This window comes from Cryptomeria japonica, chromosome 4, assembly GCF_030272615.1.
Source record: "Cryptomeria japonica chromosome 4, Sugi_1.0, whole genome shotgun sequence".
Taxonomy (NCBI): domain Eukaryota; kingdom Viridiplantae; phylum Streptophyta; class Pinopsida; order Cupressales; family Cupressaceae; genus Cryptomeria; species Cryptomeria japonica.
The window spans coordinates 503100430-503124305 of NC_081408.1; the positions used below are offsets into that span (position 1 = coordinate 503100430).

General features: G+C 34.5%; 2 protein-coding genes across 2 annotated transcripts; both read left to right on the top strand.

The window, feature by feature from the left end:
* The first annotated feature begins 618 nt into the window (after positions 1-618).
* On the top strand, positions 619-21418 carry LOC131053463 (uncharacterized). Its single transcript, XM_057988074.2, has 10 exons — positions 619-645; positions 742-802; positions 14235-18872; positions 18947-19012; positions 19120-19238; positions 19326-19574; positions 19780-19884; positions 20038-20781; positions 20907-21180; positions 21295-21418. The coding sequence occupies exons 1-10, from the start codon at positions 619-621 to the stop codon at positions 21306-21308; spliced, it is 6297 nt and encodes a 2098-aa protein (XP_057844057.2). The 3' UTR covers positions 21309-21418.
* LOC131875483 (uncharacterized) lies at positions 21308-22767 on the top strand. The gene is made up of 3 exons (XM_059219915.1): positions 21308-21417; positions 21737-22017; positions 22121-22767. Exons 1-3 carry the CDS (start codon positions 21372-21374, stop codon positions 22619-22621), a joined length of 828 nt encoding a protein of 275 aa, XP_059075898.1. The 5' UTR covers positions 21308-21371; the 3' UTR covers positions 22622-22767.
* Positions 22768-23876: the final 1109 nt, after the last annotated feature.

The following is a 23876-nucleotide window of genomic DNA, read 5'->3' on the forward strand; positions in this document are numbered from 1 at the left end:
GAATAGATGTTTGAAATTGTGTGATGAATATATGAAGATAGGTGTAAAATTGATGAGATGTTAAGTATAAGAATGAGTGGAAACAAATAAAAATAAAGAGATGGATCAAACTTAACATATGAATTTATCACTTACCAATATATAATAATATTAAATTAATTGATTAAAATAAATATAAAGAGAAATGATAATAGATGTAAATATACTAGTTTCACCATTACTTATATTTACTAATAAAATAGTATCTAAAAAATATATATTAAATATATCCCATTGAAAAACAATAAAAGATATTAAATTTTAGTAAAAGTAAATACTTTAAAGAATAACATAAAAATGAAAAAGAGAAAATAGATGAAATCATTTACCTATAGCTTATTAAGCACCTCTTTATTTTGAATAATCGCATCCATAGAAAGGTAGACAAAAAGAAGTTCAAAGCACTAATCTTTCTTATTTAAATTTTACGTATCACGGTGTATTACATTATCTTCTACTTTCATTTGACTGTTTTGTTATATAACTCAAATTTGGTTGAATGAGAGTTTAATAGACTTACAACTTCGAATTTATAATAAAAAGATGCCTTTGAACCAATAGAATGATATCAATTACGACATGCTTGTTTCAGAATATGCTGTTGCTGTTTGTATTACAACAAAGTTGGATTTGTTTCTCTTTACGTGTATTTTATCTTAATTTTTCTTTTTGGTTCCTACAATTTCAACGTTTAGCTCTCAGATGGATTTTGATCCAGCCAAGCAAGGCGACCTGGGAACTGCCAAGTCTTTGGAGAAAGTAGGTAGGTTGAAAGGAGTTATCATAGTACTCCAAATGGTTGGCGCCTGGCAACTTATGAGGAAGCTAAGAATGGACTGGGGACGATCAAGAAGAAAAATCTCTTAAAAAGATGGGACAGAGTGCGTCTGCTGGATGGTCGGATGACTGGTCTGGGTTATAATTATGAAATGGGAAATAACTTCAAAGGGTGTCTGGGGTACATGCTTCTCATTCAAACTGAAATTTCTGGTACTCTTTCTTTCTTTAAGACTAATTTTCTATGAAAACATGCATCTGGTTTTTTTAAAATTATTAGTTAATTGTTAAGCTACTAATTTCTAAAATAATAGAACACAATTATTACCTAGATCAAGGATGCATAACAATAAGAATCTTTGTTATATTGATATAGTTCAGTTTGGTAAAGCAGGAAAAATAAATAATATTAATTTAATTAAATATTAATATATATTTTAGAAAGTAAGTAATAATAAATATTTGTATTATTAATAATTTATATGTTTGTATTTGGAAAGAAGTTAATATATTTTTACGTATCTTTTATTTATTATGTCTATTTGTATATCTTGTATTTGAAATTTCATTTTAATTTAATTTCATTATTAAATTATTTCAAAAGCTAAAATGATAGTTGTTCAAGATCTTTTAGAAATGAAATAAATTTTAATGGAAAGAATACTTCAAAATAATCCTTCCCCTTGAATAATTCATTTCATTTTTTAGGAGAAAAATTCTTTAGACAATTGTAGAAATTACATGTAGTTTCTCATCCTGCTTTGTAACTAGACTCTAGATGTATAAATGACAAATAAGTGCTTAGGTCTAGTAAAATAAAAAGTTTAGAGTTTTGGAAAGGCTTGATTATAGTTTGATTGGTGAAAACTAAGCCATCTACTACATGCATACTTATTACACAAGTCTATATCTTACTCAAAATTCAACACATGAATCTTCAATAAAAACATGTGTTGGGAATAATAATGAACCTTTTATAATTATCCTAATCCATAATTCGTAAAAGTGAACAAGGACCTATTGTTGAGCACTATGATTTATTGGAGTATAATATATAAAGTTCTTAGGTTTAAGGTGACAAACACCAATAAATTTCCTTAACAAGGCAGACACACTAAGGTCTTTTATAGAAAAACTCGCTATTTGTTAATTGGAAAATCTATTTCTAACACTAAATAGTTACTTTGAGGCCTAATCTATAGTTGTAGGAAGAAAATGTCTAAAAGACACAATTTTTTTATTTATTAAGATAGTAGAAAGAATGCTTTGAATCCTACAACATAGCATAATTAGAGAGCAACGACATATGGTTTGGCCTCAAACAACCAACATAAGAACACCATCCAACCTCCCTAAAAAATAGTAAAAAATCATCATGTTCATGTAACTAAACATACTAGCTTGAGCTAACCACCATCTACCTAACATATTGCTAGTAGTAAGATGATATAAAAAGTTTTAAACCTTAACAATATAACCAATGGTAATAAGAGTTTGATGCTTACAACATGCGGGACAATTCCTTAAGTGATGCATAAAATACCTACTACTCACTATACTAAGGATAATCAAAAACCACAAAAATAGACCAAATTGCTCAATCATTCTTGATAAGATTGCAATTATACTTCAGCCTTTGCACTTGTTCATACCAGATCTCCACTACTGTGATCTCCTTTTCATTCTCCTTGTCTAGTTTCCCCTCCTTTAATATCTTCTTGGCCTTCTTTTTCATCTTGCTTTGTTCAAAAACAAACCCCATTGCCACCTTACTGGTAATGCCATCACTGATGGTGCACAAAGAGAAAAAAGAGTCACCTATTTGGTTGTATTGTTGCCTATAGTCTTCAATTTTTGCTTCCAGGTTTAGAATCCTCACTTGCAGCTCCATAATTTGATTTTGCAGCTTCTTATTGTTGTCCTTGTCCACATCAAGAAGCAACTCCTACGAGAAGGGTACCATATCAATATCATCCTGGGAATTTAGAGGCAGGGAAGCCTTCTCAAAATCATCCCTATCCTTTGAGGAATAACTCCTTGCTTCCATCTCCTCCTTATATTGCTCCTGCTATTCTTACTCTTCTACATTATATTCCTTATCATCTGTATCCTCATTTGAAGATTCATCGTCCTCCTCAAGTTTGAATTCTTCCACCAGTTCATAGGTAGGCACTTTAGGTTCAATTTGAACCTTTTTATCCTTGGCCAATAGCCGAGAAAACCTTTTGTATCTAGAGATAATTTCCTATTTCTCTCTTTCATTCAACCTCTCCTCATCCTTCTTTGAGTCTTGTAGGTCAAGGTCAATAGTAATGCTTTTCTTGACAGAGTCTTTGTCAATCTTTCTAGCTTTAATAGGTCTTTTCTCAAGGGTTTCAAATTTCGTATTATCAGGGTTAATTTTGAGAAGAGAAACCTTAAGGTTTCTACTTCATGTTCCTTTGTGGGTTTCTTTCCCTTAGAGTTGGTCGTAGGAGTACTATCAGGCAAGCACAGGGGATCGGTCTCAATTAACTCAATTTTTATAGAGGACCCACAAATTTCTTCCTCGTGTTTAGATTTAATAGGAAGGGAGAGTAAATGGTTGCTTTTAGGGGAGTGGTCAAAGGCATCCTTTTGCATGATATAGATGAGCCCTTGGTGCAGCAAAGGATTTGCACCATTAGCAATTCTATACTCCAAAGAAGTAAAAAGATAATAGGATAAATTAATTCTATCACCATGCCTGATATGATTCAAAATGGAAAAATGGTAGGATTCACAAAAGTATAGCGAACCTCCAAAGTGAAACATTTCATTAAAAAGTAGCTAGTAATAAGATAGGGCTTAGGGATGACATAACGACCACCCCCATTTTGAACCACCACTGGTTGCTCACCTTCCTTAAAGAATTTCTTCATGTAGGGTTTGTAATCTCCAGAAATTCTTCATTCCACTTTCTCTCCTTCGTTTTGCAATCCAGTAAGCTTAACAATGAGCTCAGGTGACACAACAAAGGAGATACAACCAATAGAAACCTCGCCATTCGGCCAGGAATTATAGAATCTCACTGATAAAGCCATGTTGTAGCCTTTCATTGCCAAAAATAAGGAAGTAATGCTCGCTCTATGAAAGAGATCTGAAACCTCTTCATTCTTCTACACCTCTTTGTAACTTTTCGGTTTTGTTCTCTTTAGAGGGTCACCCATATTGGTAGTATTCTCCATAGTGAAAAAATTGAAATTTTGAAAGCAATTGAGAAACAAACTACAAATTTTAGAACCTTCCTTATTCGTTAAAAGATATACATTAAAAAGGCTATCTTTGGCTTGATAGATTTCATTGTCACATTATGGTAAATTATGCCACATTGAGAAGCTAGCTTGTCGCCTTTCCAATGAATAATTTTACTCTTTCATAATTAAAATAAGGCGAGAAGGAAAAGGCACCGTAATTTCAACTTTGCACATTGAATTAATGACATACTCATTACTACTTTGACTAATTGTTATCCAACACATCATCCGAATCATCCAACCTATCAACACCCTAGTCACCCTCTCATACATTATCAGGCCAAAAATTTGAATTTGAAAAATATTGGCATGCATTACAAATGGGTAAGGGGGAGGTAGCCACAGAGTCATTAAGTCCTCAAGTAATTGACTGAGTCACACAAGAAAGGTTTAACCCATTCCTTGGCCAGAATATTTTTTAATCCAACTAAGCTCTCTCTATAGTTAAAGAAACACTAGTCTGTATGAGTTAAGCCCAAATTAGCGGCTTCATGTGAGTCTCAATTTCCTTCCTTGAAAGTATGTTGAATTTTGATTTTTCTAAAAAGGCCCAATAATCTTTTGCATTTTTCTATTATGCCTTTTATCTCCTAAGGAGCCTTTGTATTACCTTTCAAGCAATCCACAACAAGTTTTGAATCTCCTTCAAGGATAACATTTTATCCATTGTGAAAATGGAGGCACGAGAGAGCCTTATAAGCAACCATTGCCTTCGCTCTATTAGTTGATCCTTTCCCCAGATTAACACAATAACCTTCTAACATAAAGCCCTTGGAGTCTCTTATGATACCACCTATACTAGATAAACTAGGGTTTCCTTTTGAACAACCATCAAAATTACACTTTAGCTAGCCTTCATCTGGAGGATTCTAGATGCATCTTTTCTTTAAGATCAAATTTTACCAATTCACTCTGAGAAGACTGTGCTTAATTCACCATCTCTACTTTAGTCTTAGGTTTAGTGAGCTTGGCATCACTTTAGAGTTCCCCACTTGAGTCGCATTTATGTTCTCCTTAAACTAATGCTTTATGATGTGAAATAACACCTTAGTCCTTGCTTCATCTCTAAACACCTTGTTATTTTGTTCCTTCCATAAATTCTAGGCCATGAAAAGTGGAATTTGAAGCCAAATATTTCTGATAGTTGGGTGGGTGTAGGGATTGAGGTACCATTTCTCAATAAAGTCTTTCATATTCTTTAGGAAGGTCTAGCACATCCCAACATCCTCAAGCAACTCATTCCAAATCTTCTTAGCTAATTGACAGTGCAGGAACAAATGGGTAATGCTTTCAAGGTCTTTATAGAATAAAACACATCTATTTACCAATGAGAAACCCCTTCTATCTAGATTGTCGATTGTCAAAATTCTTCCATGAGAAATGGCCCACCATAAGAAATTGATCTTAGGTAGGAAGCCTTTACTCCAAATTCTTTTCCAACAGAAGTTGTCCTTAGGATCTTAAACCAAGTTGTGATAAACCATCTTTATTGAGAAGACCCAAGAGGGGTTGAACCACTAGATCCACTCATCATCCACATGAGGAGAGAAAAAGGAGCTATCACCTAAGTAGGTATTCAAATATTGGGCCTCTTTTTCTGTATAGGTGAGAATAGATGTCCTTGTAAGTTAACGTGCTATGTGAAAATAGTAGTCAAAAAGAGTTAGACAAATGTCTATGTTATATACAAATGATTTTATTTTGAACATGTTAAAGTATATGTCATGAATGTAGCAACATTGAAAATCATATCAAATTTCTGTTTAAGTTTAAATATCTTTAGATTACAAGAAACATGAGAAATGGGCAATTAATTAGTCAATTGTATCCTTGTCACATAAAAAATTATAGGGCAAGTGGCTATTGTAAGCATTACACAATGTTGAGAATGAAATACAAGAGAACATACCACAAGCATGTATCCCATGTAACTTAACATTTTGGACAAATACAATAAAATTACAAAAAAAATTAAAATATGTTTTGTTAAAATATTTGTATCTATACTTTTAAGGAACACTAAATTTTTGATCTATTATCATTACAAATATTTTATAAAATAATTAGAATAATCAAGAATAATTTCTATTATAATTATTTTAATTAAAATTTTATCAAATTTTTGAAAATGAATTTGGTTTTTTTTTTTGAATAAAATTTTCAAATGTATTTTTCTTCTAAAAAAGTGGATATCTCAACAATAATCAACTAAGAACAATAAAAAATAGCAAGAGCTGGCAATCTCAACAATTATCCAAACAATAAAACAAAGAAGAACAAACCAATCGTGGCTCACTTAGAAACCCCAAATAATCACTCATGTCCTCCATAACAAGCTTTTATAAAATTTGAGAGTATTCTAAGCACAAGTGTCCCTAGTTGTTGACATTCCACAACCCCATTTGCTCGGAAGCTCATTTCACCAAATAATTTGCTATCTTGTTCCACTCTCAAGGAACATGGAGAAATGTAATAGTCCAAAAATGTACAAATTCTCACAATCTATTTGACCACAAAAGCCAATTTCCAATTTGATCCCTCTAATTGCCACTTATTCATCATATTATTCACAATATTTGAATCAGATTCGCCTATGATTCTTCTCCATCCAAGAGCTCAACTTCTCTCCAAATCATAAAGGATAACAAGGGCTTCCATAAGGTTGTTAGTATGCCATACTTTATACAAAGAAACATAGAAATAGACAACCCCAAAATAATTTCCACCAACTCAATGAATTCCCGTATTCCCATTTTTTAATATTAATTTCAAATAATATTTCAAATAAATATTAAAGTTATCATAATTCAAAAACTTGATTTTTCCTTATTAATTTATTGTGTCTAGGAAAAGTATTCTACCAATGACATTGTAGAAAATTCATCTTTTAATTTTTTTATATTATTAAATTTGCATCTATACTTTAATAAAGATCAATATTTTTTCAATAGAAATAAATTATCAATATTTTTGCATAAATAGTTTCATTATGAAGAGTAGAGGTGAGAAGATGATGAGAAAGAGTTAAGGGAAAATTTCAAATATTTTTATGGGGACTATATTGCTTATGCTTGGAAATGCCAATGGAAGCAAACAAGCAAGCAAGTTCCTATCTAAAAGCCAAGATGAAATGTTTCTAAACAGATCTCAAAAATGAAGTGCAAACAAACACAATAACATCAAAACCAAATTATAGGAAATAATCTCTTGATGGCTATCCACTCTCTCCCCATTCAAGTTGTTGTCTCCCACTCAATGCCCCTACTTGCAACCCAGTGGTGAATCTTCTTGATTTTCGTTTTAGTGTGGTCACCTCTACAACACCTTCTTCTTGTCCTACGGAGAATACTTCCCTCATGAAAGTGTTGTTTAACCCTACTATGGTTGCTGCTCTCTTAGACACTGATTCTATAATTCAATTGTTCTGCCTAGGTTGGTATCCCCCTTACAATTACAACTTCCTCTCTTGAGCTACTACATAACCCTTATAGTGGTTTTCATTAGACAATAAAATGTGCTACCAAAAAATGCCTTCCCATTGCCTCCATAGCCCTTGTGGTGGTTCTCAGTTAGGAGGTGATTGGTACTATCCCTTGTTCTAAAAGTAAATGATTGTTTTGTAGCTTCTATCACTTATGAACAACTCTATCAGACTTGCATAAATAGATTTTTTAGAATTAGGCCCCTACGATTTAAGGTAAGATTGATATTTACCCTTGTGCTCATAATTTATTTTTTGTAAGTTTTGCCTCTCCTAAAGATCATGATGTCATCCTAATCATGAAATATTGAAAATGGAGTCCTCATCCACTCTCTATTCATCCTTGGTAACTCTCCTTTAACTTATTATAATAATCTATTGATATTTCCTTTGTTTAGGAAAAACTTCCCTATCTCCCCCTTCAATTTTGGTGTATGTCATCCTATGATTCTATTGGTAATGTGCTAGTCTATTTTCTTAAGGTGGACCTAAATACCAATAACTTCTCTTGTACCTCATATGCTTGTATACTCATGGATATTTATTTATTAAAGCCCTTGTTGAGTGAGAGTATTCTATATTGGAATGAGCATCCTTGAACTTAAATTATTTATTATGAATTCATCTATAGTTTCTATTTTGATAAAGGATATGTGGCCTATATGTGTCTTTGTGGTTCTCATCTCAAGTCTTCCTCTACCTAGTAGAAGAGTGCTCTTTTGATCCATCTCACAATTTTCCCTGACAACTTAGATGATAATCTGGACAATTCAACCAAATTGGTATCTCCCTCCCCACTTGCTTCAATTAGTTTGGTGGCCCTGGATGTTTCTTCTTCTTCTAATACCAAAAATTATTGCCACTTGAGAAACTCTCCTCCCCCTTCAGTCATCTATAACTCTCAGTCTCAAGTGTGTGATTTGGTTGGATTGATGACCATGGGTATTGTTTCTTCTTCTATTTCCCAAGCTTCCTATGTTTCAAGTGGCTCTCCTCGTTCTTCAATTGTTATAGATTCTTAGTCCTGCTTGTATGATGTTGTTCCCTCAAAAACTACCTCCCATTTGAGTGGAGCCACTATTGGTTTGTTCTAATGATGCCTCCTCCCCTATTCCTAAACTTTCTATTTGTAAAAGTTTTTCTCCTTGGATGGTTTTTGTCACATGAAAACGTCATTCTTTAAAGGTCTCTCCCTCCCAATTGCTCCTCTTAGGGTTAATTTTAGTTCCAACTTTGATTTCAATTGATCTTCCATAGTTGTTGTAGTTAGTTTGCTTTCTATGTAGTTTTATTTTTTTCTTGCAATTAATGCTTCTATTTTAGATTCTCTTTTGTTTGTCATAGGTACCCCTTTCATAACCTCCTTTTTCTATACCAAGTTTTGGGCACTATCAAAAGCCTACTTTACTTTAGTTAGAAATGTCAAAACGAAACCAAGTTTTACAAATGAATATAATTTTTAAAGATTTGCTCCAATAGCTAGTTGGTTCGTAGATGTTCATTTTCTAAGAGTATCTTTATTTGACAACATTTACTTAGCTCAAGTGATGATGGATATGAAATGGATGAGGATGTACCTTAATTTATAAAACTTTTGAGAGGACAATAGATGGTTGAGATATAGTGGTTAGATAAACGTTGGAGGATGCTTGAAAGGATTTTCCCAAGATCAGGAAGAGAATGGAGGATTGAGATAGAAATTTTGGATTATGAATGGCTAGGATAGACTTATTAAATTTAGTAAGTGGTTGTGACAATGAGGGCAATGAGGGACATTTACACATCTAGGAGGAGTTTATTATTTGGTTTGGTGTATAGCTTAATCAAATCACAAGGATAATTTTTTTAGGTTCTCTTTATTCTTGGAATAGGTTAATGGAACATTGACATAATTAGATATTAACAATATTAATTTTTTTAATCATTTTTTGAGATGGAAAATAGTTCAAAAATAAAAATTATTTACTTATTTATGAGATGGAATGGAAAATTAGGATAATTAGATAATACCATTATTTCATTAAGTGTGGAAGACCCTGAGTGAAGGGCATTTGGCCTTACTGATGTAATTGATTGATTAGGACTAGGAACACTAAGGAAATATTTTGGTCTCTATATTTTGCCCCTCTTTTGTATAATGTTGGAAAAATGTCATGTCCATGAAGAATACAAATTAGGGTGAAGTAAAGGTTTGGTGGGAGGTTACCTGAGTTGCTTAGGGATGATGATGAAAGTGATGCTCCCTCAAGAGAGATGGTATAAAAAACAACCTTCAAGAGGTCTCCAAAAAGATAAAGGATGATAAAAAGATGTGCCGAGAGTAATAAAATATAACTTGAGAGAAACCATGTTGGGATTATGTTGTACATGCCATGTATATAGATATGATGATAGATAAGTATAGGGCATTGATTGATGCCACTTGGAGAATTGGATGAAAGGATTCTAGATTTTAGGATTTACATGTTGGACGATGAAACCTCACAAGAATATGATACAAGCAAATGACATGAAATTTGGACTGTGAATAAATGATAATAAATTATGAAAATAGATGATGGATAAAGTTTTGATAGAGTAACTTCGCATGCAAGAAAAAACCTTTTAGTTTGATCTAATATTTACTGTTATGTACTATGACATAATGGATCATAAAAATGATGCATTATGTGCATAGGCTTATACACACAAAAACATTTAAATAATTTGAGTTATCCAATAGACACATTGTTAAGGCATTCTATCATATGAAGGATGAGGGAGACTGTGACAATGTGACGGATTGAGTGCTAGAGGACTAGAGGAAATAAAACACAAAACAATATTACATACAAGAAATAAAACATTCACAAAAAACAAGTTGGTATCCAATGAAATGTTGAAGCTAAGGGTGTGTGGGAAGATGGGATGGTGGGTGGAATTGGTTGGTGGGGACCCAGGGATTAATGATGAGGATTGAATTTTTTATGATGATAGAATTGTTGATGTGGAAAAGATGCATCACAAAGAATAATGAGAGGATTGAGAAAGACATATCCCGAATATGATTGATTGGACTGATTTGAGATACAATAATTATAGAAAGATAAGAAACAAATATAATGGATGTTTTTATATGGATGAAATATTATAACTAAGGAATTTTAGAATCTGTGTTCCTCCATATGGATGGAGTTCTTTGGGAACATTCTATATATTGATAATTTGCTTGGACAATGGTTTGATTTAATTTGTCATTTTGAGGATGAACCAAACCTAGTGACAATGATAAGGTGGGTTGAATTAAATGGTTGATGAATTTGATGGTGTAGAGAGGGTATATATTTACCAAATTATTTAAAGAGATATTTTTAAGAAATACACCATATTAGGATTAACCTGTTTTGATCCAAGATAATTAGTTTGGGTAGTGTGGATATGGTGGACTAGATGAGATAACTTGACCCCAATTGTAAGATTCACATAGCTAATTAACTTTCATATGATGTCCATGAATGATTTTTTGATAAGGGTGCTTGAACAAAGCACCATAAGAAATGGGATTTTCCATTGGATGGTAATTATATTTATTATTTTATGGATTTTTTTTAAATTTGTTTTTTAGAATTTTTTATTTTCTTGGGTGAATCTTGAATTATTTTACTTTAGGTATCGTGCAAATGAACATATGATGTATCCAAACTAGATTATTTAGTCATGATATTCTCATAGCCTTGTAAAGTTTATTTGCTAGGATATTTGCATTGGTATACAATATACAAATATGATGATTCTCTTTGATAGTTAGGTTCCTCTTGTCTCAATATAAATATCTTGATAAAATACCATTATGACTATTGTGGTAATGTGTTTTTGTTAGGATGCAATGGATTATAGGTGTCAAGTTGGATTTAGGATAAATGTGTATGAATTTGTAATATTGCAGGTAAGGGTTGGGATTTTAATTGGTGAATTAATAGCTTTGAATTTGGAGGTGGGTGCATGGATTGATGGATTCTAGATATTGATTGGAAAGAGGGTTGATGGGATAGGGTTGTTGTAATCAAGAACTAAATTAAATCTCCATTTTATGGGTTTTCATGATATATTCTATAATTAAATTCAATAATTATATTATAAGTCTAAACTAAAAGAACTAATTATACTCTAAATAATGGATAAAGAATCACTACCTTGAGTAAAATATACTACTCTACCTCCTTGGACTTGTTCCTAAGTTAAGTGGCTATGAATAAAATAATGCATGTAGATGAAATAGAATGACCATTCACTTCTTTGACTATCTTCCAATAGTTGTATGGAGCAAAGAAGAAATAATCATTTGGGGAATTATTCAGCAAAATAGAATAATAGGATTTTTTCAAAAAATTGGCAAAAAATCGGATTTACAAAAAACGTAAAAAATTGCATAAAAACAATCAAAAACTATTTTTAAAAATAATTTAGGGCATTTTCATAAAATAGCGATATTGTACGCAAATAAAATAGACACTTGAACACATTTATTTTAGATTTTCATTTTTTTGAATATTAAATGTTAATAACTTCAGAAAGAATGACATTTAAATTTAAATAATAGTAAATTAAATTACAGTAATACAGTGAATTAAATTACAGTAATACTATTGCTAATAATTATTAACAGTAAATTTATAATAATAATTAAATTTACAAAAATACAGTAATACTACTGTTAATAATTAAATTTAAAAAAATACAGTAATATTACTGTTATTATACTATAAATATCATATACAATATATATAGTATATACTATAAATATATGTTAATATTAATAGTAAATACAATATATATATATTGTATATTAACTATTAAGTTGACAACTTAACAGTATATTGTATAACAACACATGTTAATAGTTAATATACTGTTAATATACAATCACTAAATTAACAGTAAGTTAACAATTAATAGTATATTGTAATATTGTATATTAACAGTATATTAACAAAATTCACAGTATATTGTATATTAACTGTTAATATGAATATACCGTATATAAAAATGAAATTAAAAAAAAAAAAAAAAATCACAAATATGTTTATAACAGAACTCAATAATATGCAATTTCTCAAAAAAAATTCTAACATTTGCAATTTTTTTTTTAAAAAATGATATTAAATTTGCAGTTGGTGATGGCATAGCATTTATACTTGGCTAATGGTGGTCTGTTCGGGTCGCGTAGCATAAATTCCTGGCCATGCGACGGGATTTATGGAGTTCTCCCGACATTTTATTTCATTTTCGCGGTTTTTTTCTTGCTTTTCATGCCATATCATTGGGTTTTAGGGTTCGCGATTATTTCCCCACTAAATCTCATTGAAAAATGTTTACGGGGAAAATGCAATTTTTGGGGGGAATTAATTGGCGTTGGTGTCGATTCCCGATTAATTGGATATCATTGATGCCCCATCGTATTTGGAGGTAAACCCGATTCCTTCTTCCTTTCCTATTGCATCAAAGTTAGATGTTTCTTCTTCAAGAGGTTCTAATAATTCTCTTCAGTAGGGTTCTTCATTTTAGAAGATCCATTTTATTGAAAAACTTAAAGAAAATTCCTTTTTTTTTAATAGAAGCTCTCCTTTCAAATCATTGATGCCAGAGGACATTCTACTCCTTTTTGATGGTAGCTCACAATAACCTATTTCTTCATTTCAACCAAGCATTTTTTTGGCTTGAAGTATGCATCTTATAGTTCTTCACATACCTAGACCTCACCAAAAAATGAGGCTCTCACATGCTAGTGACAATGAACACAAGGTGTCAAAATTAAGCAGATGCATAGTATGACATAGTTTTCCTCACAAAATTGCCTATGGATTTCTTTCACAACTAACTTAATTTTTTATCTTTATTCCTATAAAGTTTGTTTTATTTTTTTATTTAGAGATTTTTTAGGTATTTTCATCAACGCTAATATAATAGATTTTATCTTTAGTCCTATTACCCTTTGTGGATATTTGTGGTCATTAGTAACCATCCTGATTTCAATTTCAATTTTATGTTTATCAATACTCTTTTAGAAATTATTTGGATTTTGAAACACGAAAGAGTAGAATGATGTAGATGAAATATTGAAACATTCATACTTAAGTGCATTAACCTATTATAAATTTAATTTCACAGTCCTCACATTTACATATTAATTCATTAATAAAAGAAGGTTATTATTATTGTTAAATTGAGGGCTTTTGATTGCAGCAATGAATAGATGAGACCATATACAGAGGACCTCATTCTAGACAAGCACACTCAACAGTAACACCCTAGTAGGAGTTTGAATCTTAGTGACAAGAATCACAACACCACAATTACAGTCACTTGTCATTATTGTCTAAACGAAAGATGATTGGAATAAATATTTATGACATTTTATCAAGATTCACTTGCATAATTCAGTGAACAATAAATTAACTAGAAATCATCTCTAATAAAAATAATGATGAACCTAACACAAATTAAATCTAAAATACCTTTGGGAAATAAAACATCTAAATTTGAATTCAACAAAACTTTCGCAAATATAAAGCTCATCATCTAATACCTAGAGACGGTATTACGTGCAAGTATTACTCAAGACGTGTTTTCAAGTGTTGCATACAATTCCGTTTATTTTTAACAATATTTAGAAGTGTTTCCAGGTGATCCGTACGCTGGCGTTATTCTCAGCGAACGAGAAAAAGAAGTAGCATTATTTTTGTGCGTGGATGATTGGAATTATGAAGTAGTTTACTGGCTGCTAAACTCTTGGACAAATTATGAGACCATGAACGTCGGGGATGTGAGAAGAGGAAACATACCTATCAGTGATGTGGCCAATTTTGAAGAAATGAACAAAATGATGGGTCATTTAGCGAGAAGACTTGGGGAAGAGGGAGGAAAAGCACTTGAAAATTCAGGAAAGACGAAGTATTATGGGAAAGATTCAGTCAAAGAAGTGCTATCAGGCATGATTAAAATTGTAACAGAAGAAGAGGACGTCGTGCAATTCATGGGTAGTGCTAAGTGGAAGTTTACATACTATGAAGGTGACGAATATTTTCTTCCGGTTTCTGCAAAGATGGGAGATGTTGCTGAGCCATTCTGGTGTTTTGTGTGCGACAGTTTTGCGGGCTATGCTGTAGAAACCTGTGCTCTTACAAGCCTTCTAGACATACGTGAGATGCAGGCAAAAAGCACCAGTCAGAATGCCTTGATGATTGCCACCTCCATTCTGTTACATCTCTCCGATTTCCGAACAGATATCATACACGAACCACTTGCGCATGATTGCAAGGGCAGTTGCGCCAATCATATTCTACGTCATGCTGCGGATACGGCGGCTGACAACCCACAAAAGTTTAACGAGATGCTGAAAAATAACGCAATGTGTAGGTGCTATGATGAGACGCGTAATTACAGCGATGAAACGCGTAATTACGGTGTCCTAGACAAGCTTTTAGTTATTGTAGCAAAGCAGAAATATTATGATATTGAAGAAGAAGAGAAATTAGCTGTTGTAGACATCCTATTGCAATGCGGTGCCCAGCCTGCAAGATGCGATGCAATTGGTAAGTACAAAAACAAAACGGTCTTACACTCAGTTGCGAAATTTCGAAACGAAGATGTGGGAACAGAGGTTGCAGAAGCTTTGCTATGCATGTGTAAGGACCGAAGTGTATATGACTTTGTCAATGCTAAAGATGAGAGAGGAAGGACTGCTCTTCATAGCGCTTCAGAGAAAGGAAACGCACGTATCTGTAGACTGCTTGTTGATCGCGGTACTTCAGTGAATGCTCAAGACAAGAAAGGTAAGACAGCCCTGCACTGTGCATTTGAGGGAAGGATTGATAATATTAAAGATGTGTGGACAGAGATTGCACAAGTTTTGCTATGCTGGGGCGATGAGGAAACTATAAATGAGTTTGCAAATGCCGCAGATGAGAGTGGGAGAACTGCACTTCACATCGCTTCAGAGAAAGGAAACGTTCGTAGCTGTGAACTGCTTGTTGATCAGGGTGCTTCAGTGATTGCTCAAGACAAAAAGGGTATGACAGCTCTGCACTATGCATTTGAAGGAAGGATCGATAAAGTTATAGGTGTGGGCATAGAGATTGCACAAACTTTGCTACGAAGGTGTGATAAGCAAAGTGTATACGAGTTTGTCAATGCCACTGATAAGAGTGGGAGGACTGCTCTTCACGGTGCTTCAGAAAAAGGGAACGCACGTATCTGTGAACTGCTTACTGGTCATGGTGCCTCAGTGACTGCTCAAGACAATAAGAATATGACAGCCCTGCATTATGCATTTGAAGGAAAGATTGAAAAAGTTAAAGGTGTAGGAATAGAGATTGCGCAAGCTTTGCTACGCAGATGTGATGAGCACAGTATGTATGAGTTCGTCAATGCGTCAAGTCATAGAGGAAGGACAGCTCTTCACGGCGCTTCAGAGAAAGGAAACAAACGTATCTGTGAAGAGCTTCTTGATCGTGGTGCTTCAGTAACTGCTAAAGACAAAGAGGATACGACAGCCCTGCACTATGCACTTGAAGGAGGGATTATAGAGATTGCACAAGTTTTGCTACGGAGGTGTGATGACACAAGTATGTATGAGTTTGTCAATGTTGCAGATAAGAAAGGGAGGACTGCTCTTCACTGCGCTTCAGAGAAAGCAAATGCACAAATATGTGGACTTCTTGCTGATCGTGGCGCTTCAGTGATTACTCAGGACGAAAAGGGTATGACAGCCCTGCACTATGCAGTAAAAGCAGGAAGTATAGAGATTGCACAAGTTTTGTTAAACAGGTGTGATGAGGCAAGTATATATGGATTTGTCAATGCCGCAGACATTCGAGGGAGGACTGCTCTTCATTGGGCTTCACACATACGAAACACACGTATCTTGGCATTGCTGCTTCATAGCGGAACTTTAGTGATTCGTCAAGACAAAAATAGTATGACAGCCCTGCACTGTGCATTTGAAAAAGGGATTGGTAAATTTAAAAATGTGGTGGAGGAGATTGCGCAAGCTTTGCTAAGTAGTTGTAATGAGCAAAGTATATATGAATTTGTCAATGCCGCAGATAATAGACGGAGGACTTCTCTTCACCTCGCTTCATTGAATGGAAGCACATATATTTGTCAACTGCTTGTTGATTGCGGTGTTTCATTGACTGCTAAAGACAAAAATGGTAAGACAGCCCTGCACTATGCATTCGAAGGACGGATTGATAAAGTATTAGATGTCGGTATCGAGATTGCACAAACTTTGCTAAGTAGGTGTGACGAGCAAAGTGTATATGAGTTTGTAAATGCCGTGGACGAGAGCGGAAAGACTGCTCTTCATAGTGCTTCAGAGAATGGAAAGGCAGTTATCTGTGAACTGCTTGTTGATCGTGGTGCTTCGGTAACTGCTCAAGACAAAGATGGTATGACCACCCTGCACTATGCATTTGAAGGAGGGATTGATAAAGATATAGATGTGGCTACAGAAATTGCACAAGCTTTGCTAGGCAAGTGTCCCGCTGAAAGTATTTATGAATTTGTTAATGCTACAGATGTGAGATGGAGGACTGCTCTCCACAGAGCTTCAGAGAAAGGAAACGCATGTATCTGTGAACTGCTGCTTGGTAGTAGTGCTTTAGCGACTGCTCAAGACGAAAAGGGTATGACAGCCCTGCACTATGCATTTGAAGGAGGTTTTGATAAAGATATAGATGTTGGGATAGATATCGCAGGAGCTTTGCTACGCAGTTGTAATGAGCAAAATCTATATGAATTTGTCAATGCGGTAGATAAGAGAGGGAGGACTGCTCTTCACAGTGCTTCAGAGAAAGGAAACGCACGCATTTGTGGACTGCTTGTTGATCACGGTGCTTCAGTGACGGTTCAAGACGAAAGGAATATGACACCCCTGCACTACGCACTTGATGGAAGGTTTGATGAAGTCATAGACGCACTGCTGAAAAGTTCGCATGCTACTAAATCACTTAATTTGAAAGACAATAGAGGGTACACTCCTTTAGGTGTAGCTCTTACCAATATGGATCATAAGTCAACAGTGAAGTTGTTATTGCAATCAAAAGAGCCAGAAGCTGATTTAGGTAAAGCTCTTACCAACATGAATTATGAGACAACGGCGAAGTTGTTATTGAAGCCGGAAGAGCCAGAAGCTTATTTGGATATAGCTCTTCCCCAAATGGATTCTGTGTCAACAGCGAAGTTGCTATCAAAGTTAAAAAAGCCAGAAGCTTATTTTAATAAAGTGGATCAGGAACAACTCCTACGCAACTCTCTAATTCTTGGTTCCGTAAATATCGTCAATAAGCTGTTTACACAGGGAATAAAGCAGCCAGCTGCCGATGAAGATGGGAAAACAGCTTTGCATTTGGCCGCTATGTGCAATGATCAAAATAAAGCAATTAAAATTATTTATGTCATAATAGGCGAAAAATTTTCGCTGGATGTTAAAACCATGATCGCCAAGCGCGACAAAGCAGATAGGACTGTACTCCATGACGCGGCTTTGAATGGGCATAAGGAGCTCTGCCTAGGTCTTCTTAACATTAATTCTGATCTAATATATGCCAAAGATAGAGACGGCCGAAACCCATTATACGATGCAGTTGAAGGAAAATGGAAGGGCAAAGTTCTGTGTAAGCAATTGTTAACAGCATATTTGAAAAAGGATAGGCCAAATGATGATCTGATGGACCGCAGCGGTCTAACTCCATTGCATGTTGCTGCTTCACAAGGAAATGTCCAGATTCTTGAAGAGCTCCTTTCCAGGGATAAAATCAGACAAAAATACTTGAGCAGAGGAGATTTCCTCGAACAGACAGCACTCCATAAGGCAGTAAGCAATGGACACATAGATACAGTAGAAATTCTATTGAAGCACGGTGCCCACCCTCTCAGAGAACATGATCGTGATGGCAGAACGACTCTTCATTACGCAGTCCGAGTAAAAACTGAAGACAAAATGGAATTGGTCCGTAAGATTCTCCAGGGATGTGAATTAGGCGAAGAGAAATTGCTCCTTTTATGGGCCTCTGCCGCAGGCTTAGGCACTGCTGACCAAGATCTAGATCTACGAAATCCAGAAGATGAAGAAGTTCACAAATTTCTTTTAGATGAAAGGGAAAGGTTGAAAAAAGGTAATTTGTTGAAAATAGCTGTTTCCCTCGAAAACGTTGAAATGACCAAAGAGCTGATTAGCAGAGGTTATCAAATTGGGGACATTTGTGATCCAAGATTACCAGAATCAAACAAAGAGAGTGTAAATGAGACAGTGAATAGAGGTAATCTATCAATTCCACCTGCATATTTACATCATAGATTTCATTTATTGATGATGCGCCAACTATCTTTGCAGTTTTAAGACAGATTAAGATGATAAAAGAGCAAGGAAATGACAAACCGACTATATTTGATAGTCTTGGTAAGTAAATGGTTTCTACTCCTTTTGCTGAGAAGCTACTGATCATAAATTTAGTGATGTTATAGAAATCTTTTATTACTATTTATTCATTCATATATAAAAAACAGGGAGATTGGACTATGCTCAAGGCCTTGCTGCATTATTTTTGAATCCTTACATAAAGCCCCCCATAGCCGTCGGTATCACAGGTTCTTGGGGTACGGGAAAATCTAGCCTGATGCTCCAGGTATCATCTAACTCGATTTTTAACTTGTAACGAATATTTCTTTAAGGTGAAGGACATTAAATTGTATTTTCTTTCTGCATAATGCAGACTGAGCGCATTTTAATGACAACGGCAGCTCAAATGGCATTGTTGCCATCCTCAAAATTATCACGCTCAGCTTCACAATTGCCTGATATTAAACCATGTAAACTATCAAACAGGGGGATAAGTAAATGTGAACACATTTACAGACAGCTAAAGCGTGGAGAACGAGCTAATAGAAACATATTTATAATCTTGTGGGATTACATTAGAAGCAAACTAAAACAAACCAACGAAGAGAAAATTCAGAAAAAGGTAAATTTTTATCTCAGTATATTGCTTTCTTGTTTTGATCAGGCGTCTAGTATATAGATAAGAATTATCCGTAACCATGGCGAACAGAAAATTTAAGAACAGGTTAATCCGTATCTCGGTATAACGTTTCTATTTTTAATCAAATGTCTAATGTATAGATAAAAATATTTGCAACTAAATATTAAATGAAATGTTTGTCTACTAGATGAAGAAATTGCTAAACGAGTATGAGAAGAAATTTCTAAACCAGTACGACATTAAGTATTTAAAGGTTTTTAAAGCTCTCGCTGCTATGGACAGTGGTGACATGGTAAGAGTTGGCGCGAATTTATTTATGTATATTAGCTTTATTTACTACCCTTCAAGGTGAACCAAAATTTTACTCAACCTCATTTCAAAAGAGTTTTTAAGCATTTTATTTTTAAAGAGCTATATTTTCTTCGCCTCTCATTGTCATTGGCAGTTGCAAAGCTATGCCTCGCGGCCAAAAGCAGATCTTTCAGTAGAGGAAAACGTGCCCGCAGTTTTAACTGTTCAGTATAATGCATGGAAGTATAGGAACGATACAGAAGCTTTGGCAGGTATAGCAGTTGAGATTACCAAAGAGTTGGAAGGAATCATGACGCAGGCTCAATGGCTCAACACCTGTTGGCGGAATTCATGGAAAAAGAAGAAGTATACTCTATGGATTGAAATTTTCTTTCCCTCTCTCCTCGCACTGGTTCTGGCAAGTTCCTTTACTTGGATTGCATGGGTGGTGTTCGATAGTGACAAGTTAAAGGAATGGGGAAAAGCAAAATATGCATGGCCTCCAGCAGCCTTAGTCATAATAGTGTGGACCCTAACAAAGTCAGCAATGGGCATTTTAAAGCCTGTCAGTACTCAACTAATGCAGTATATTTCATTCCCAGATCACAGCAACAAGCTGGGTTATCAGGAACGGGTGATCTCAGACATTTCTTTTTTGAAAGATGAAATTGGTAGAAAAGCTTGTTGGGTGTTCATTGTCTTTTCTTGGGTCTTTACGGCCTTCACAGTCCTATGGGACCTCATTAGTAAATCATTCATAAAATCACTGCTATTACATGATAGAAGCCATGAAAAGGCTATACAAGCTCCAAAGATAGCCCCTGCACCAGGAAGCAATCTTCGAATAATCGTTTTTGTGGACGATTTGGATAGATGCCAGGAATCTGTGATCTTGCAGGTATATTAACTATAATTTGTTCATTTCTCACTCTTGTATTCGTGTTGAGTGAAATTTGTTAGTGTTCAATTGATAAATTATCTTTTATTCCCGTTCCCTTTTAACACGTTTTATACTTTTTACAGGTTCTGTCAGCTGTTAATCTTGTATTAGCAGTGTGCGAAATCAATGTGGTGATAGGAATGGACAAAAGATTAATAGAAAGAGCAATAATAAAGAAATATAAAGACATAAATGTTAAGAAATCTGTGAAAGCTAATCAAGAATTCGCAGACATGTATTTACAAAAGATCATACAACTGCCACTGGACCTTCCTGATCCTCGCAACGAGGAATCAAGGAGTTTTCTGAGAGGAGAGTTGGGTGTATTAGATAATGAAAATGTAGCTCTTACGAACGGTGAGGACAGATTCTTGTACAATTACCAAGATAATTTCTCGGAAATGCTGTAACTTTGCTTTTTATCTTAGGTTGCTACTCTTATAAATATCTAATCCGTAATTCTAATCCCAGAGGATGGGAGCTAAAGCAACGGTGGCGGGGCAGAAGAAGCTGTACAACAAAACAATGCAGAACAAGCCACTATAAATATGCAGACTTCATCGGAATTCGCAAGCATGAGATTTGAAGCTTTAGGTTTGAATCTGACAATTACGTATTGCTTGAAGTTATAAATGGCAACTATTGCTAGTGAGTAGGAGTGCGTGATATCCTCTGTGCAAAAGCAGATGAAAAAAAAGACTAATGAGATTGACTGGCAGTGTTTTATGGAAATAGTTATCTGGTCTTTAGAATGTATCAATGATGAAGTTATTTTCATATATCATAGTTTATGTATGGTTACATTTTAAAAATTGAATAACTGCTTCCATATTTTATATTGCTTTCATACTCATTTTGTTTCTAGCCATTCAACAATAAATGATATTAAGTTTGAACTCACATGTTAATCCAGGGAAAGAAAAAACCAGCTCATCTATTCTTGTTAGAGAGATGTTATTCGTAAGGTATAATAGCAAAGGAGAGGAGGATGCCTTTTTGTACTTTCAGGGGTTGGCTACAGACTGCAGAAAACATCCTCGCGAGTGGAAGCGCCTTCTCAATTACCACAGATTGGTCTGGTACATTTTCTCTGCAAGCAAAGAAGCGAAGAATTTGGTTGGATGGCAAGTACAGTTGATCACCTGGATTTTTATTTGTTGGGAATGGCAGGATAACATGAATGTTGTCATAAAGGTATGCTAGTCTGCAATTTTACTTATGTTTTATGCGAAATTAATATTTAAAATCGTATCGACAATAGAGATGATAAAAGGCATCTTTATCCCATGTTTTGCAGAAGTGGAAACAGATTGGTGATCTTAAAACAAACGCACCTTCACTGCTAGTGATCGTAAATCATTTAATGAATACGAAGGCGGCTAGCTATGAAAATAGTGAGAATGGTAGCGCAGAGAAACTGGCCAATTCCATGGAACAGAAACTTGATGCATTACAGAAATCGTTGTGTGAGCTGAAGAAAAAAATGAAAGAATTAGAAGTCGTGTCTGATGAGTTGAAGAAAGAAATGAAAGAATTAGAGAAACACGTGTCCGATGAGATGAAAGAAGATATAAAAGCAGGCAAAGAGCGGATAGCCGAAATGAAAAGTCGGAAGAAAGAAGAAAAATGGAATGAAAAGAACAGACAGTTGCGTGAAAACTGGGAGAGAATGAAATCAACACTAGAGAAGTACGATGTGTCAATGGATGGTATTCAGGCTTTTCAAAGGTTTAGGCTCTATTGTATAGCTGGTTATCTCCCACGGATTGGTCAGCAGAGTGAACATGGTAACATTTGAAGAAGATTGGGATGGTTTAGGCTCTATTGTATAGCCTCTTCTCCAACCTCCTTCAATTTGATCCTTGATATCTTCAGAATCAATCTTGACTGTTGATTCTTGCCACTTCACCCTTGGCCTTGGAATTCCTATATATATCCCCTATTTTGGAGCACAAAGCATCCCATCTTATTTTCATCTCATGCATTGTTATTATAGGCACATCCCATCTCATGTCATTTTAGAGTATTGTTATTATAGGCATATCATTTCTAGCATTCTCGTTTAGCATTGATATAATGTTTCACATCTTAGATCTAGCTTGCTTTGATCATATTATAGCATAATTGTTTAATCATATAGCCTAATCCTTCTCTCATCTAGCTTAATCATGCATATTATTAGCTTAGTTAGCTTCTTGGATCAATCTAGCATAATCATAGACTTATCTATCTTGCATATCATATCCTTTTAAATCCTCCATCTAGGTGTAGTCAAGTCCATGGGATTGATCATCCAGATTTAAGAGAAAATCCACACTCGCATCTCTTAGGAGGTGATAGGTTGCCTTATCATGGTTTATCTTTCACTTGATTTCAATTTGCTACCCATGCTTGTAATGATCTATTGAGTGTTTGTGTTGTAGTTGTAGGTACCCTACTTCACACACATGAAATTTTGGCACCCACTGTGGGGCTGAAAATATATGTTATTGGCCTCTTGCATCTTCCAATCTTCAATCTCATGGGTTTCTAGTCGGACCTTCTTCAAAATCTCATACGAGTACCTTTACATTATCGTACAAGTTTATTTGTACACTCGTATGGGTATGTGGGAATACTCGTACTAGCAGGTGAGAAAACTCGTATAATTTTCTGCTTCTAGGTTTTCAAAACAGTTTGCATTTTAAGGGTTTTTGTGCTTGAAATTTAAAATTACTAATGCTAACCCTTGCCTGATTTTGAGTTTTCGAGCAACCTAATTGGTTTTTGTAGGACGATTGTTAAAGATTACGCTTGGCAAAGAGATTCAATTCATCAAAACAACATGATTACTAATGTATTTGTTTTGCAAGTTGCCTAAGGAAAATGAACAAGACTTTGTTTATTCTTAAAGTTTTCTAGGAACACTTAATTTTCTAATGGTTAATGAATATCTTGTTTTCTATGCTTGAGAAGGTGTCTAAAAGGTAGGAGAGTATGCTCTTGTGCATTTGGACAATCAGAAATCTCGACCCTTGAAGTGCTTCTATGTTTGAGATTTGAATACCTTTAGT

What these genes read in the sequence shown, in the direction of transcription:
- LOC131053463 (XM_057988074.2), top strand. Translation starts at nt 619, where the DNA reads ATGCTTGTTTCAGAATATGCTGTTGCT. An exon ending in AATCTAGCCTGATGCTCCAG is followed by an intron (nt 19,239 to 19,325) that starts GTATCATCTAAC and finishes TGCATAATGCAG; the next exon opens with ACTGAGCGCATTTTAATGAC. An exon ending in AAGAGAAAATTCAGAAAAAG is followed by an intron (nt 19,575 to 19,779) that starts GTAAATTTTTAT and finishes TTTGTCTACTAG; the next exon opens with ATGAAGAAATTGCTAAACGA.
- LOC131875483 (XM_059219915.1), top strand. Translation starts at nt 21,372, where the DNA reads ATGCAGACTTCATCGGAATTCGCAAGCATGAGATTTGAAGCTTTAG. An exon ending in CATGAGATTTGAAGCTTTAG is followed by an intron (nt 21,418 to 21,736) that starts GTTTGAATCTGA and finishes ATGTTAATCCAG; the next exon opens with GGAAAGAAAAAACCAGCTCA. An exon ending in ACATGAATGTTGTCATAAAG is followed by an intron (nt 22,018 to 22,120) that starts GTATGCTAGTCT and finishes CATGTTTTGCAG; the next exon opens with AAGTGGAAACAGATTGGTGA.